At 38.9% G+C, this 16,530-nt stretch overlaps 1 protein-coding gene across 1 annotated transcript in view; it reads left to right on the plus strand.

Moving 5' to 3' along the window:
• LOC124602586 (ubiquitin carboxyl-terminal hydrolase 34) overlaps nucleotides 1-16,530 on the plus strand; it is a 499,996-nt gene that overhangs the window by 405,987 nt on the left and 77,479 nt on the right. The window contains exon 42 of the mRNA XM_047136330.1: nucleotides 2,099-2,352. Coding sequence (XP_046992286.1) covers nucleotides 2,099-2,352 — 254 coding nt within the window. The remainder of the gene's footprint in view (nucleotides 1-2,098; nucleotides 2,353-16,530) is intronic.

Genomic DNA, 16,530 nt, shown 5'->3' on the forward strand with positions numbered 1-16,530 from the left:
TGTTGAAACATTAATTACAATGAAAAATTATGAGAGAGAATTGTTGGTTGTTACTTATCCTCAGGATTAAAAATATCGAGTACTTCCAACAAAAATATATGGAAAAGTATAGGAAATTATCCTAGCTTCTAGAGTTACTAGATCCCCCATCAGGGAGGAGAAAGGCATAGGTTGAGGAAGATTAGATGGAAAGGACAGGTCGTTTGAATCTCGAGTGAATTTTCATTTTGATGTTACTGCAGGGCAGGCAAGTCAGTGCAATACATCAGTACCACATGGGTTGCTGTAGACATCTCACCATATAAAATCAGATAATCATTACATGGATACAAGGTGATACTTTGCCATAACCACAATTTTGACTTCAATTAGATTGTTATTTAATCATTTTCTACAGCATATCAGGAAGTAACAATTTTTTTATGCACTGACATCTCAATTTTTAATGCACGGATTTTTTTTAATTTGGCCATTTGTACTGAATGCAATCACATAAAAATTGTTTGCAATGGCCATGCAATTATTTAAAAATAATGATAGTAAAAATAAAAATCTATGAGCTATGTGGCGGTCTAAGGTGATACAGGGTAATTAAAAGAACTTCGTAATAGGTAGTTGAGAAAGGTAATATTGCCTGATGTTACTCAAAATGTTACGGCTACCACATTCTCAAGAACACATTTATATATGAGAGCTATTCATAAATTACCTCCTGTTAGCTGTTAAAAATAAGCAAATGCTTGTCACTTCATGGCACTTGCATGGTAGGAAAAGGAGACTTCGAAGGTTGTGTTGCACCATGTCTCCCACGAGTTACGAGATACATTCTGTAATTCACTTCCTACTAGCATAAAGAGTCAGTGCCACCTAAGATTACCCTCTGAAAATGTTGTGGGTATGGGATGATGATATGAGCAATAAGAGTTGTGGGGAGTGGTGCAGAAAATTCAAGGCTGTTCATACCGGTGTGTATGATGAAAGTGGTCGAGAAAGGCATTTGGATGTGACTGATGAACTTCATGTTGACAAAATTGGGAACCACATCTCATATGCATAGTTTCCAAACTTTCTGAAGATGTGTCTCAGATATGAAGCGGAGCCCTCTTTAATATTGTCACACACTGTTACATTACCATAAGTTTTGTGCATGGTGGGTACCAAAATGTTTTAACTGATCTCTACAAAACTGGAAGAATGGGTTTGGCATTGTTGACATTCCTTCAGTGCTATAACGAGGAGGGGGAGGAATTTCTTAACAGAATAGTGACTGCAAATGAGACATGGGTGCAGTATGTGAATTCTGAAACTAAGGGACAATCCAAAGAGTGGATGCACCCTCATTTTCCCATTAATCCCAAGAAGCCCAGAAAATTCAAGGAGGCGCTGTCAAACTTCAAAATGATGGTTACAGTTTTTTTCTGGGATCACAGAGGAATTTTGACAACAGATTTCATGAGAGTAAAGCATGAGCATCCAGTGATGTCATGGATTTACTGCAAGACTCTTCCAAAACACGTATGGTCAATTCTGAACAGAGCACTCATTCCCTGCTAACTATGTGTGAGCCCATACCGTGATTCAAATGAAGGAAAAGCTCAAGACTCTTTGACTAGCAGAAATTTCAACATCCTCAGTATAGTCTCGGCTTGGCATGAAGTGACTTTAATCTCTTCCTGATGAAGTCCTGTAGGGCTCCACACATTTCATGACCAACAATGAGCGCAATGATGCTGTGAACAAGTGGATGAAACACTAGGTGGTGCCATTCTTTGATGAAAGGATGAAGAATTTGGTGTCACGGTATGACAGATGTTTAAAGCTGGGTGGTGACTGTGAGGAGAAGTAATGTCGACATGTAAGTAAAGTTTGTATATAAAAAATTGTGTGTTTTCCTTTAAGTCAGTTACAGGTTAGTGAATGAATAGCCCTCATTTAAGTGTATTTTGATGCAGTGTGTCAACTGTAGGAAGACTACCATTGTCCACTTGGCTTGCTCATGTAATCCCAATTTAAATTGCACAACGCTTGACACTAATGACTATAATGTAAAATAGAATTGTTGGGAGAAAATATGAGATAAGATGTTTTCTTTTTTCAGCTGCAGCATATTTACTGGTTTCTTTAGTTCCAAACCCTCACTTTCGTCAAGGTTATCGAACAAGATCGCCTTACAAGGATGTTCCTGTTTGTCCTGAGGCTCAAGTTGTAATACATCAGATCTATAATTTGCTTCTGAGGCTGTTGAAACCTGCTCGGCACTACACTGACATCCAGACTCATGGAGCCATGAAGCTAACTGCATATTTCGCTGTACTTACGTACTGCTGCACCAGCCGTACAGAAAAACTCATGGTTTGTTCATTTGATGATTTCCCACTATTTTTAATAAATGATGAAAAAAATGTTGGTTGCACAAAAGAGAAATCTGTTTGTCTCCCTCTTATGACACGTATGACATGCTATTGTATAATACATTTATGCAGACTGACAATGCCTATTGTAGAATTCATTTCTTGTGATCAGTTTACTTAATTTCCAGTGTCTACAATTTAGTGAACCTAGTTGCTGGTCATAAAACTTACACTAAAACCATACCATGCCATTCGGTATAGTTAAATTTATTTAAATTAAGCTCTTTTGAAATAGTGGAAGTTAAATGCTGCACAAAAATTTAAGTACATTAATTCATTCAGGAATCAGTAAAGTACTTAAGGGAAACATGCATTAAACAACAAAGTAATTTGTAAAGCAGGTTAATGAAACTGTGCTAGTCTTGTGAGTTCTGAGCCTTGGAACTAGTAAATGTGTATAATATTGTAAACTCTTGGTCAAACTACTTAGACATGATAGGATAGTAGAATGTTTTCAGGTTTTAGAGAGAGGAGATCATTTCCTACCCACCTGGATTGCAAGGATGGCATAAATCTCTATTTAAATAATGGTGTTGGTGATAGAAAAATACTCAATGTCATGGTGAACTGTGGGCCAATGAATAGTATGGTTACTGAAAAGAAATATTTGTTACCAAGCAGCCTCTAGGGCATCTTCCAACCCCATTGCTTTAGGCGTGTTAAAGAATGTATGTCTTTGCCTGGGTTGACAGTTATTTTCATTAGCTGCTTGGGCATCTAAAATTTCAACCAGGAATACTTTCTTTGATTTGAAATGTCCATTTGAAAGTATTGGTGGCTAATCAGCTTACAGATTTCATGGTTTGTCCGTCTGAGAAAACAGCTGCACCATCAAATCAAAGTAGTGGCAACTGATCACATACTGTAGTGAACAATGTATACTGGCTGACAAAAAAGTGAAGCACCCAGAAGACTTGGTCAGGTATTATGTAACTTTGCACATAAACACGTCATTGGCGGGCATGTAAATCCTCAAAATTGCAATTCTTTGTGACAAACAGAATGGCTATTAGAGTGCATTATACACTATGTGATCAAAAGTATCCAGGCACCCCCAAAAACATATGTTTTTCATATTAGGTGCATTGTGCTGCCACCTACTGCCAGGTACTCCATATCAGCGACCTCAGTAGTCATTAAACATTGTGAGAGAGCAGAATGGGGCTCTCCGCGGAACTCACAGACTTTGGACGTGGTCAGGTGATTGGGTGTTACTTGTGTCATATGTCTGTACTGGAGGTTTCCACTCTCATAAACATACCTAGGTCCACTATTTCCAATGTGATAGTGAAGTGGAAATTCGAAGGGACACGTACAGCACAAAAGCGTACAGGCTGACCTCGTCTGTTGACTGACAGAGACTGTCAACAGATGAAGAGGGTTGTAATGTGTAATAGACAGACATCTATCCAGACCATCACACAGGAATTCCAAACTGCATCAGGATCCACTGCAAGTACTACGACAGTTAGGCAGGAGGTGAGAAAACTTGGATTTCTTGGTCGAGCGGCTGCTCATAAGCCACACATGACGTCGGTGAATGCCAAATGATGCCTCCCTTGGTGTAAGTAGCGTAAACATTGGATGATTGAATAGTTGTAAAACATTGTGTGGAGTGACGAATCACGGTACACAATGTGGCGATCTCCGATGACAGGGTGTTGGTATCACGAATGCCCGGCGAACGTCATCTGCCAGCTTGTGTAGTGCCAACAGTAAAATTCGGAGGTGGTGGTGTTATGTTGTGGTCATGTTTTTCATGGAGGGGGCTTGCATCCCTTGTTGTTTTGCATGGCACTATCACAACACAGGCCTACATTGATGTTTTAAGCACCTTCCTGCTTTCCACTGTTGAAGAGCAGTTTGGGGATAGCGACTGCATCTTTCAACACGATTGAGCACCTGTTCATAATGCACTGCCTGTGGCGGAGTGGTTACACAACAGCAACATCCCTGTAATGGATGCACAGAGTCCTGACCTGAATCCTATAGAACACCTTTGGGATGTTTTGGAACGCCGACTTCATGCCAGACCTCACCGACCAACATTGATACCTTCTCCTCAGTGCAGCACTCCATGAAGAATGGGCTGCCATTCCCCAAGAACCCTTCCAGCGCCTGATTGAATGTATGCGAGTGTGGAAGTTGTCGTCAAGGTTAAGAGTGGGCCAACACCATATTGAATTACAGCATTAGCGATTGTGGGTGCCACAAACTTGTAAGTCATTTTCAGCCAGGTGTTAGGATACTTTTGATCACATAGTGTACCTGTGCCGTCAAAACATTGCATTTGGCAGTTCGCATTATGTCAAATTAGGTTGGCTATATTGCACTAGCAATGTTTCAACAGCAGCCCACACATAGCAGACAATACAGTTTTCTGTTCCATCTCGTAAATGTAAGCTACTGAGCAATAATAGTATACATAAGAGTTTGTTTTTGACTTGCTACCACAGTGGCAGCAAATTAACAACTGCATAATAATGTGGACGTAATCATAACAAAGACACGCTTTCGATAATGCAGCAAAGAAATAGAGAAAAAAGCATTTGATCATGACCTATATCTTGAAAACAAAACGGTACATAGTTTACAAAATAAAAATAACAGAGACTTTAACTTCTTGCTCTACATTTTGTAATGACACTGATGCAATAAATAACCGATATTTGTAGCCTGTCACTCACCATTTCATAGCAAATCCGTCTAGCTTGCTAACATCACTGTTGTCCTAATCAGTGTTAAAACAGTCTTCATGGTCAGCATCACAAACAAAATCAATGTCTTTGCCCACAATTTTTACAAGAATGTGTTTCAGGCCATAACAGTATGCACCTTTTCAAACAGAGCTTTGTGTTCATCTAGCGTTTTGTAATGGAAATCCATACTTTTCACCACAATTTTTAGTGACTTTGCCAACACCCGAAAAGTTCACTTTCTTTTAACGACACTAGTAACTTTACTGCAGCAGGACACTCTTTCCTGCTGTAGTAAGCACAAATATGTCTGCAAATTGTGCCAGTCTTCAAAGCATCTAAGTCAATGACAGGGTGAGGCTGCTTTTTCTTCTTTCCAGGCATCACTAAAAATATATTGTCTGATCCAGAAGGCTCTGAATTGTAAGAGCTCACACCTACATCTTTCAGCTTTTGCAATAATTCTCCCTTGCTTACAACTAGTATTGCTCTAATTCCAAGAACTTTTGATGTTTGTTTCAAAACTTTATCAGAATAAACTGATGCTGTCCATGAATCCTTGTGTATTCTTTCTCCTGCTCCTAAAACTCGTGGGTTCTGTGTGGTAACTTCCATGCCTCACTGTCTAGCAGCACATCCTAATGCAAAGGATTGTCACTAGGCAAACAGTTTTTTTTCTTTTCGAGTATCAGGATTTTCTAAATCACAGTGAAACAAAGCGCAATACAATACAGGCACACAGTAGAAACCATACATATGTTGTTGTTGTTGTGGTCTTCAGTCCAGAGACTGGTTTGATGCAACTCTCCGTGCTACTCCATCCTGTCCAAGCTTCTTCATCTCTGAGTAACTACTGCAACCTACATCCTTCTGAATCTGATTAGTGTATGCATGCCTTGGTCTCCCTCTATGTTTTTTACCCTCCATGCATCCCTGCAATACTAAATTGATGATCCCTTGATACCTCGGAATGTGTCCTACCAACTGATCCCTTCTTCTAGTCAAGTTGTGCCACAAATTCCTCTTCTCCCCAATTCTATTCAGTACCTCCTCATTAATTAGCTGATCTACCCATGTAATCTTCAGTATTCCTTTGTAGCACTACATTTCGAAAGCTTCTATTCTTGTCTAAACTATTTATCGTCCATGTTTCACTTCCATACATGGCTACACTCCACACAAATACTTTCAGAAAAGACATCCTGATACTTAAATCTATACTGAATGCTAACAACTTTCTCTTTAGAAATGCTTTCCTTGCCATCGTCAGTCTACATTTTATGCCCTCTCTACTTCGACCATCATCAGTTATTTTGCTCCCAAAATAGCAGAACTCATCTACTACTTTAAGTGTCTCATTTCCTAATGTAATTCCTTCAGCATCACGTGATTTAATTCGACTACATTCCATTATCCTTGTTTTGCTTTTGTTGATGTTCATCTTATATCCTCCTTTCAAGACACTCTGCATTCTGTTCAACTGCTCTTACAGGTCCTTTACTGTCTCTGAAAGAATTACAATGTCATCGACAAACCTCAAAGTGTTTATTTCTTCTCCATGGATTTTAATTCCTACTCCAAATTTTTCTTTTGTTTCCTTTACTACTTTCTCAATATCCAGATTGAATAACATTGGAGATAGGCTACAACCCTGTCTCACTGTCTTCCCAACCACTGCTTCCCTTTCATGCTCCTGGGCTCTTATAACTGCCATCTGGTTTCTGTACAAATTGTAAATAGCCTTTCACTCCCTATATTTGACCACTGCAACCTTCAGAATTTGAAAGGGACTATTCTAGTCAACATTGTCAAAAGCTTTCTCTAAGTCTACAAATGCGAGAAACGTAGGTTTACCTTTCCTTAATCTATTTTCTAAGATACGTCATAGGGTCAGTATTGCCTCATATGTTCCAACATTTTTACGAAATCCAAACTTATCTTCCCCAAGATCGGCTTCTACCAGTTTTTCCATTCATCTGTAAAGAATTTGTGTCAGTATTTTGCAGCCATGACTCATGAAACTGATAGTTTGGTAATTTTCACACCTGTCAACACCTGCTTTCTTTGGTATTGGAATTATTATTTTCTTCTTGAAGTCTGAGGGTATTTCACCTATCTTATACATCTTTCTCACCAGATGGTAGAGTTTTGTCAGAGTTGGCTCTCCCAAAGCTATTAGTAGTTGTAATGGAATGTTGTCTACTCTCAGGGCCTTGTTTCGACTTAAGTCTTTCCGTGCTCTGTCAAATTCTTCACACTGTATCATATCTCCCATTTCATCTTTATCTACGTCCTCTTCCATTTCCATAATATTGCCCTCAAGTACATCACCCTTGTGCAGACCCTCTATATGGGGTGTCCCATTTATCTTGACCACCCTAAATAACTGTTTGTCCAGATGCAAATTACAAAATGTTTCAAGCAAATGTTCTTTAGCCATCAGGAGGACATCAATCAGCATGATTGTGTTCATTGTAACTTTATTTCTTTACAAAGATATGAACAGCGGTGTGACTTTTTCAAATGGCACCCTGAATTTTTTATTTGGTAATTCATTTTCTCCCCTAAAGACATATTCAAAAATGAATCGCAGTGTACTATTCACTCAAACACAAAGTTATTAATTACATAATGCCTTGAGATGACTGGGTGTTTGTGTTGTCCTCATCATTTCATCATCATTCCTGAAAGGGGCGAGATTGGACTGAGCAGAGCTTGGGCATTTGTAAGCGCGCTGATAATCGTGCAGTTGAGCCCCCCCCCCCCCCCCCCCCCCCTCCAACCAAACATCATCATCATCATCATCATCAATTACATAAAACAACATTGACGTTGACGCTCTCTGCGCTTAGTGCTGGTACTCGGGGTAATGGAACACATCCACGTGCTGATTGTTTTCTTATGTACGGGTACATTTAGTACCGTAGTTTAGTCCTTTTAAATACTGTTGTGTAGAGTAGGCATACAGTAAAGGCTGTCCTTCCTACAAACTGCATCGACATAACGTTTCTTTCATTATTATTGTTGTTGAAGGTAGACGAAATGCTACGCAGGCAGCAGAACTGTACAGAGAGCAATATCCTGTCAGGAACCCACCTTCCCAATGAACGTTTTCTCGTCTTGTTGCGACGCGTCAGGAAACGGAAAGATTCAACCCATGACAATGCAATCGTCGTAGCACTTGCACAGATGAATTTGCCGACGCTACTGTTCTCGCTGGAATTACTGGAGGCAGTAAATAAGTCTTTCAATCAATGAGTGCACCAGTGTATTGGTGTCCAGGATCACCTTTAAATGTTCTACTCCTGGGCAATGGTACAGGAATATCAAAGACAATTTTTTGTTATGTTTTTACTTGGTTTTCATTTGTTTTCTGACAACTCCAGCAAGTGGACTAGTTTGTGATCCTGGGCTCAAAGTTAATGTTGTGTTATTTAATTAATAATGTTGTGTTTCAGTGAATAGTACACTGTGATACATTTTTGAATAGGTCCTTAGGAGAAGAAATGAATTACTGAATAAAAAATATAGGGTGCAATTTAAAAAAGTCATTCCGCTGTTCATATCTTTGTGAAAACAAAGCTACAACGAAGGCAATCATGCTGATTGATGTCCCACTGATGGCTAAAGAACATTTTCTGGAAACATTTTGTAATTTGCATCTGGGCGGACAGTTACTTAGGGTGGTCAAGATAAATGGGACACATTGTATACTCCTTTGACCTTTCTGCCTTCGCTTCTTTGCTTAGAACTGGTTTTCCATCCAAGCTCTTGATATTCGTACAACTGGTTCTCTTTTCTCCAAAGGTCTCTTTAATTTTCCTGTACGCATTATTTATCTTACCCCTAGTGATATATGCCTCTACATCCTTAACAATTGTTCTGTATCAATCCCTGCTTATCCATTTTTGCAGATTCTGTAGATCTCATTTTTGAGACGTTTGTATTCACTTTTGCCTGCTTCATTTACTGCATTTTTATATGTTGTCCTTTCATTAATTAAATTCAATATCTTTTCTGTTACCCAAGGATCTCTACCAGCACTTGTGTTTTTACCTACTTGATCCTCTGCTGCCTTCACTATTTCATCTCTCAGAGCTACCCGTTCTTCTTCTACTGTATTTCTTTCCCACGTTCTTGTCAATCTAATGCTCTCTCTGAAACTCTCTACAACCTATGGTTCTTTCAGTTTATCCAGGTCCCCTTCTCATTAAATTCCCGCCTTTTTGCAGTTTCTTCAGTTTTAATCTATAGTTCATAACCAATAGATTGTGGTCAGAGTCCACATCTGCCCTTGGAAATGTCTTACAATTTAAAACCTTGTTCCTAAATCTCTGTCTCACCATTATATAATCTATCTGAAACCTTCCAGTTTCTCAAGGCTTCTTCTGCGTATACAACCTCTTTCATGATTCGCAAACCAAGTGTTATCTATGATTAAGTTATTCTCTGTGCAAACTTTTACCAGGCGGCTTCCTCTTTCATTCCTTACCCCCATTCCATATTCACCTACTACTTTTCCTTCTCTTCCTTTTCTGTCTATCAAATTCCAGTCCCCCATGACTATTATATTTTTGTCTCCTTTCACTGTCTGAATAATTTCTTTTATCTCATAATACATTTCTTCAATCTCTTCGTCATCTGTGGAGCTAGTTGTCATATAAACTTGTACTGCTGTTGGAGGCATGCACTGCATGTCTATCTTTGCTACAATAATGCATTCACTATGCTGTTCGTATTTGCTTACCCGCACTTCTATTTTTTTATTCATTATTAAACCTACTCCTGCATTACCCCTATTTTAGTTTGTATTTATAACCCTGTATGCACATGACCAAGAAGTCTTGTTACTCCTGCCACCAAACTTCACTAATTCCCACTATATCTAGCTGTAACCTCTCCATTTCCCTTTTTAAATTCTCTGACCTACCTGCCCAAATAAAGAATCTGACATTCCGTGCTCTAATCTGTAGAATGCCAGTTTCTCCTCATAACGACATCCTGACATCCTCCTGAGCATTACCCCCCCCCCCCCCCCCCCCCCTCCCACGTGAGATCCGAATAGGGGACTATTTTACCTCCAGAATATTTTACCCAAGAGGACACCATCATCATTTAACCATACAGTAAAGCTGCGCGCCCTCAGGAAAGCTTACAGCTGTAGTTTCCCTTGCTTTCACCCATTTGCAATACCAGCACAGCAAGGCTGTTTTGGTTAATTCCAGATCAATCAATCATACAGACTGTTGCCCCTGCAACTACTGAAAAGGCTGCTGCCCCTCTTCAGGAACCACATTTGTCTGGCCTCTCAACAGATACCCCTTCATTGTGGTCGCACCTACGGTAGGGCTATCTGTATTGCTGAGGCATGCAAGCCTCCACACCAATGGCAAGGTCCAGGGTTCATTGGAGGATATGCAACATATATTGTTTATAGTCATAACAAACAGTGCCAGCAATGCAGGAGCTTTGATGTCACAATTGGCAGGGGTTACCATGCTGGGATTAGTTCACACCCTATGCCTAGCGCCTTGCGCTTCTTGTTTTTTACTCGTTAAGCTGTTATGCTGCCAACTTGAAATGCATACATTAAGTGCAAAGTTTCAGTGGCCTGGGTATAGTGTTTTTCATGTTCTGCATTGTTACAAAGTCTGATAGGCTATATGAGGGATGTTAATAGTGACAGATTTTGGATCATCACAGAAATGCCACATAGTAATATGAGGCAGCATTATCAGCATCTCACGGTTGGGGAGGAGCCTCATTCTGTCTCTCCATTTGGTCGGATAGCTGAATCATGCCGTATCCAGAGTTTTGGTGCATTCAGATGTCACTGTGGGCTGATATTGGACTGCATGGTAACATGAACGCAAACGTATCTGTAATAACAGTTCCAGTTGACCATGAAAACAAGTCTGTCTATCACCAGAGAGAAACACCATATTGTGTACCAAGCACGTCACAACTCTTTCACACTTGTGCCTGTCATCCAAGAACAAGTAATGGTCTCCCTGCAACATTCTGTGTCACCCTACTCAGTTGCTCAGAGTGTAACTGCAGCTATGTACAGAATTAAAACTGCCACTTGTAGCCTGCTGTTAACACCACAACACAGATAGCATGGACTGCTGATGAATGGCAATGGGCTGTGTTTAGCAGTGTAATGTGGGTTGCACTACCCCGGGTGTCCATTGTCAGTGAGTATGATGGTGACCTGAGGAGAGGTCCCATACTTCCAACATCTTGTAGAGGAACTGCAATTTTACTCCTAAAGTCATGCTGTGGGGGGAAAAAGCTATCACCTTCCTGTCGGAGAAAAGGCAGTAGCATGGGGATAGTAGCTTGCGCAGTGTAGTGGGCACTGGTTACTATATCCCACTGAAACACCAATTGTTACCATGAGTTGCAACTAACGTGTGTGTGTGTGTGTGTGTGTGTGTGTGTGTGTGTGTGTGTCCACCTTAAAGCCTGGAATGGGACCTTTGTGTTGTGAGAAAATGCAGTCTGTCACTGAAGACAACAGAGCTCTATTCCAGCCATCAATCAAGTATTTCACAACACCAGAATAGCCATGCTTGACTGACAGTTTTTATAGTGTCAGTGGTAACCTGACCAGAGGCACACATGATCATAATCCTGCTGCAAGCAGATGGTCCCCAGTCCCTGATGACACAGCAGGTGCAAAGTGTGCCCAGATTTTGGCCCTAGATGATGTTTAGTCAGACACCACCACTCGCATAATGAGTCGATCTTGACATGCATGTATATTACATGGTCATTCAGGGCCAGGTCTGGAGGTGTGGGAATGATCCACAGACTACTGTTGAGAGCAGTGACAAACTACTGATATATTGTGCCCAATGTGTGCAGCAATCTGTCAATACATCCACCTAGCTTCCCACAGGCCCACAATGCGACCTCATTCAAATGGTTGAAACTGTACTCATCAGTGGGGCAGAGTTGTACCTAGAATGAATATTGCAAATACTGTTCACCTCTGAAATCAGCACAGTTACTGCACCGATAAAATGTAAACGAGAGAATAACACCAACATAAAATTTAAGTTGCAAAGAAAATGCGCCATTTACAACGGCACAATGATGGTTTGAGAAGCGTTACTTTCAAAGTAAATTTCCCTTTACGCAAGATGCATTACATTATGTGTGAGAAAGTGTGCTGAATTTCTTAAATCACAGAGTATTAGACTCTCATTTAAAACTTAACACATTGAGAACCAGCCATTTAGAAAAATTTTGGACCCAGAAGGCCAGGGTAACACATGCTAAAAAAGAGCAAATTCACGGTTAGTTTATCATAAATTATAGATTATGCAATAACAAAGGCAAAAAGTGTAATTATCCTTAAAAAAAGTGCTAGGTGAGTTCTTGAGCAATTTCACACGTAATTGGCATTTCTATGAAGAAGTCAAAGTGCTTGACATAACATGTATACAGACAGGTAACCCATGAAATGTTTCATGCATGACATTGAAATTTATAATTGTGCTTGTCGGAAATATTCTGCTGCTGTAATTGAAGCTGTGGTCTTAGGATCTTGCCCAGTCACATCCATAGAAAAAAGAAAAAAAAGAAAATAATGTTTGATGACCAATATTATATGTGAGAGTTTGGCTTTTTCTTGTAGCTATACTATATGTACATTAATTTAAACCATTAATTTTTTCTGTTTGTGTGTTTGCACTACTTAACAGTGATGTTGCTTGGCTGATTTCTTCGTGTTTCCTGTGCTCTGAATATCTGCTGTCATTGGGTCGATATCAAGTGACATGAGCCATGATTAGCTAACAAAAGCACATCACTATCTTGTTTTTGGTGCTTTGAAAGCTACCATGCTGTATTTGGTGGAATTCGTATTTATACTTTTGTAATAGGAAAATATGCAGTGTACATGTTCCTGTGCATCAAAAATTGTCCCAAAACATTTTGTTTTTTGCTAGTTTCACCTCTTAAAGTGCTGGAAAGTTCTATGCCATTGTATAAAACATTTACCATTCAAAGGACTGATAAGTTTTACAGCTCCGAGGGAAAGTAGAAAGTCACTTAACATGGAAAAAAAATGTACTTTCACCTCGGTTATAATGTATTTACAACCAGGGAAAAGTGTATTTTCAACTGAGAAGTCTAGGAATTTTTTTCTTGTCCTAAACAAAAAATTAACAATTGTCATGTTTGGAAACAAACTGAGATGATCTGTGATGGACTATTTTAAAATCCTTGATCCTATCAAATTTTGCAGCCACACCCATTTATCTTTCTACCTGATGATGGCATAACAGCCTAGAAATGATTTGTAAAATAATAAATACTGCAGACTATTACACCAGTAGCACAAGTGCTTTTACTCATAATCCACAAACCCTATGATTAACAAGCTTTTTTCAAATGTTTGTCCAAAAACACTTGATGATTGATCGCATAGGCTTGAGGTGTTAAACATCAAAAGACACATTTTTAAGAGATTGTGAATATTATCATACACAGAAACTCAAAATTCAATACAAGAATATAGGACAGCAAAATGTGTGAAATATTATGACAATCAAATGTCAGCCTAATATCCAAAGAGAAAACAAACAACTTGACAGCAGCACTCCTGGTACATAAGATCGAAACTGTACCATCTAAGACTGTTTGTTGCCGGATAATATATTTTAGCTCAGCCCCTTGTTTCATGACAATTCATCACAGTAACTTATACTCAAAATACACCTTTCCAACAACATGTTAATATTATCTTGGATAGAAACTTATGTGAAACATGGTGATATGTCTAAATTCAATACACTGGACACAAATTTTACCATCAGCCATTAGGAAAACAGCAAAGTCACACTTAATAAGAACCCAAAAAAGTATCTTTAAAGTGGTTTATTGATTTAAAAAAAATAATGAACTACAAATTAATGTGAAATCCAAGCTTAACACTAGATTGTTCATTTCTGGATAAATATCACTGACACAGAGTCTTAAGTTATTTTCCAGGTTGTCGTCTGCAAACTTTGTATGTATATTGCATGTATTTATTTTCATGTAAAGAAAAGAAAGAAAGAAAGAAAAGAAGAAAAAAAAAACTTTCGCTTATATGTGCTTCTGAAAAGACATGTTCTTTCTTGCAAATGATCTCAGTTGTGCATATTTTTCCAGTCAAATAAGTTTTATGAAACTAGATCTTGCGTACTTCATCAAATTTAGATTTCAAAGAGAAAGCTCCTTGAAACTTGAGTTCCATTCGAAAATTTTCTGCAGCACTTTTTATGCCACACTTTATTGTGTTAGCAGATATAGCAAAAGTGCTGTCTGCATTTCTGAAATCACAATATCTTGTGGCAAACTGCAATAATAATGATTTCCATTCATCATCATAAATAATGTAATCAATATTTTCTTGAGCTGACACTGTAGAAAGATTGTAACAGTTCCAGCTCCCATCTGCATTTGTCACAAGTGCATCTCAGTTTGAAAAACTTCCAGATGGATGTGTAATTCATGAGGTAACTGACCTTGAATCTAGAGCTTGTAATTTAAGGGGATACGGAATCGGATTTTGGGTTAAAAAATCGAATTTTTTTTTATTGGCGTATTATATTCTGCCATGTTTCCTCTTTAAAATGACGTATCATACATAGCTCTACTACAATTATAACTATTTTATTTTTATATATTTGTGAGATCGGGTATTGCGCTTTAGTTATACACGTCTCTCGTGGCTGACCATGAACTTTTTGGCAGTACCTTTAAAGTGACATGAATTCAAATATCCCGGTTTCCAGCGACTATTTATACACTAGTTGCCCGAAAATGTTTCTCTCTGGTTTCCTCAAGTTACTCTTTGACTTTGTGGCGGGACTGTTTTGTAAACAGTGTGATATAAGAAAGTAGTTGTTGTTGAGTTATTTCGTATTTAGTGCTTCATTTTTCGCAGTGAAAATGCCTAGAGCTAAAGCAAAAGTATTTAAAAAGCGTGTGAACTGGCAAAAGAAAAGAAATAATGATTCATTAGCAAAGCAAAGCAGTTCATCATCATCACTGTTGGAAAATGTGAATCCACTTATTACTGATTTGCCGAACGAACTTACACCAAATGAAAACAGTGCTTCTCATAAAAAACTAAGAGATTTGGAAGAGAAATATAATTTACTTGATAGAGGGAATGAAGTTTTTGAACTCATTGATACGAATATATTGTGTGAAGCTCTTGAAAACAGTTTGTGCTGCAAAAAATGTCATGGAAACGTTTCTCTGAAAGTAGAATCCCATGTTGGCCTGGCTGCCCAGTTTAATTTAATATGCAGTGTTTGTAAATACAGCTGTAAGTTTCCAAGTTCGGTTTCAGTAACTGTAAATAATGGATACAAGAAAACTGAACTTTATAGTGTAAATATTAGGTTAGTTTATGGATTGCGAGCAATTGGTAAGGGCAAAGCAGCTGGTGATATGCTATGTGGTGTTCTAAATCTTCCAAGTGCACCTTCAAAGTTTGAAGCTTACAATTATGTACTAGGATCTGCAGTTGAAGATGTAGCACAGAAGTCAATGCAGGTTGCTGTGGAAGAATCAGTGGAAGAAAATGACGGCAGTCGTGACCTCACAGTGGCGTTTGATGGCACGTGGCAGAAAAGGGGCCACACCTCCAACAATGGTGTTGTAACAGCAACTAGTGTTGATACTGGCAAGGTTATTGATGTTGCAATAATGTCTAAATACTGTAGGTGCACAGGCAGGCTGAAAAATGAACACAGTGATGACTGTATTGCTAATTATTATGGTAGTAGTGGTGGCATGGAGGTTGCTGGGGTGAAGAAAATTTTTCATCGCTCTTCACAGTGGTATAATGTTCGCTATGTCAAATATCTGGGAGATGGTGACTCTAAAGCATTCAAAGAAGTTTTGGAAAGCAAACCATATGGGAACAGTGTAAATATAAGCAAACTTGAATGTATAGGACATGTGCAGAAGAGAATGGGTGCCAGGCTGAGAAGGTTAAAATCAGTTATGAAAGGGAAAAAACTAGATGATGGGAAAACCTTGGATGGCAGAGGAAGATTGACTGATTCCATAATAGACCACATTCAGAACTGCTATGGCCTTGCAATCAGGCAAAATACAGGCAATCTTGAAGAAATGAGGAGAGCTATATGGGCTTTATATTTCCACACCGCATCCACGGATGAGCATCCACAACATGGTTTGTGCCCCAAAGGTGAAAACAGCTGGTGTAAATACAATAGGGGACTAACAACAGGAGAGAAATACATTCACCACCACAGTCTACCATCAGCCATCATGGCAGAAATAAAGCCCATTTTCAGAGATCTGGCTGACAGAAGTCTTCTGATGAAATGTCTTCACGGAAAAACGCAGAACCCCAACGAGTGCTTGAATAGTGTGATATGGCATCGTCT

This window comes from Schistocerca americana, chromosome 1 (assembly GCF_021461395.2).
Source record: "Schistocerca americana isolate TAMUIC-IGC-003095 chromosome 1, iqSchAmer2.1, whole genome shotgun sequence".
NCBI lineage: Eukaryota > Metazoa > Arthropoda > Insecta > Orthoptera > Acrididae > Schistocerca > Schistocerca americana.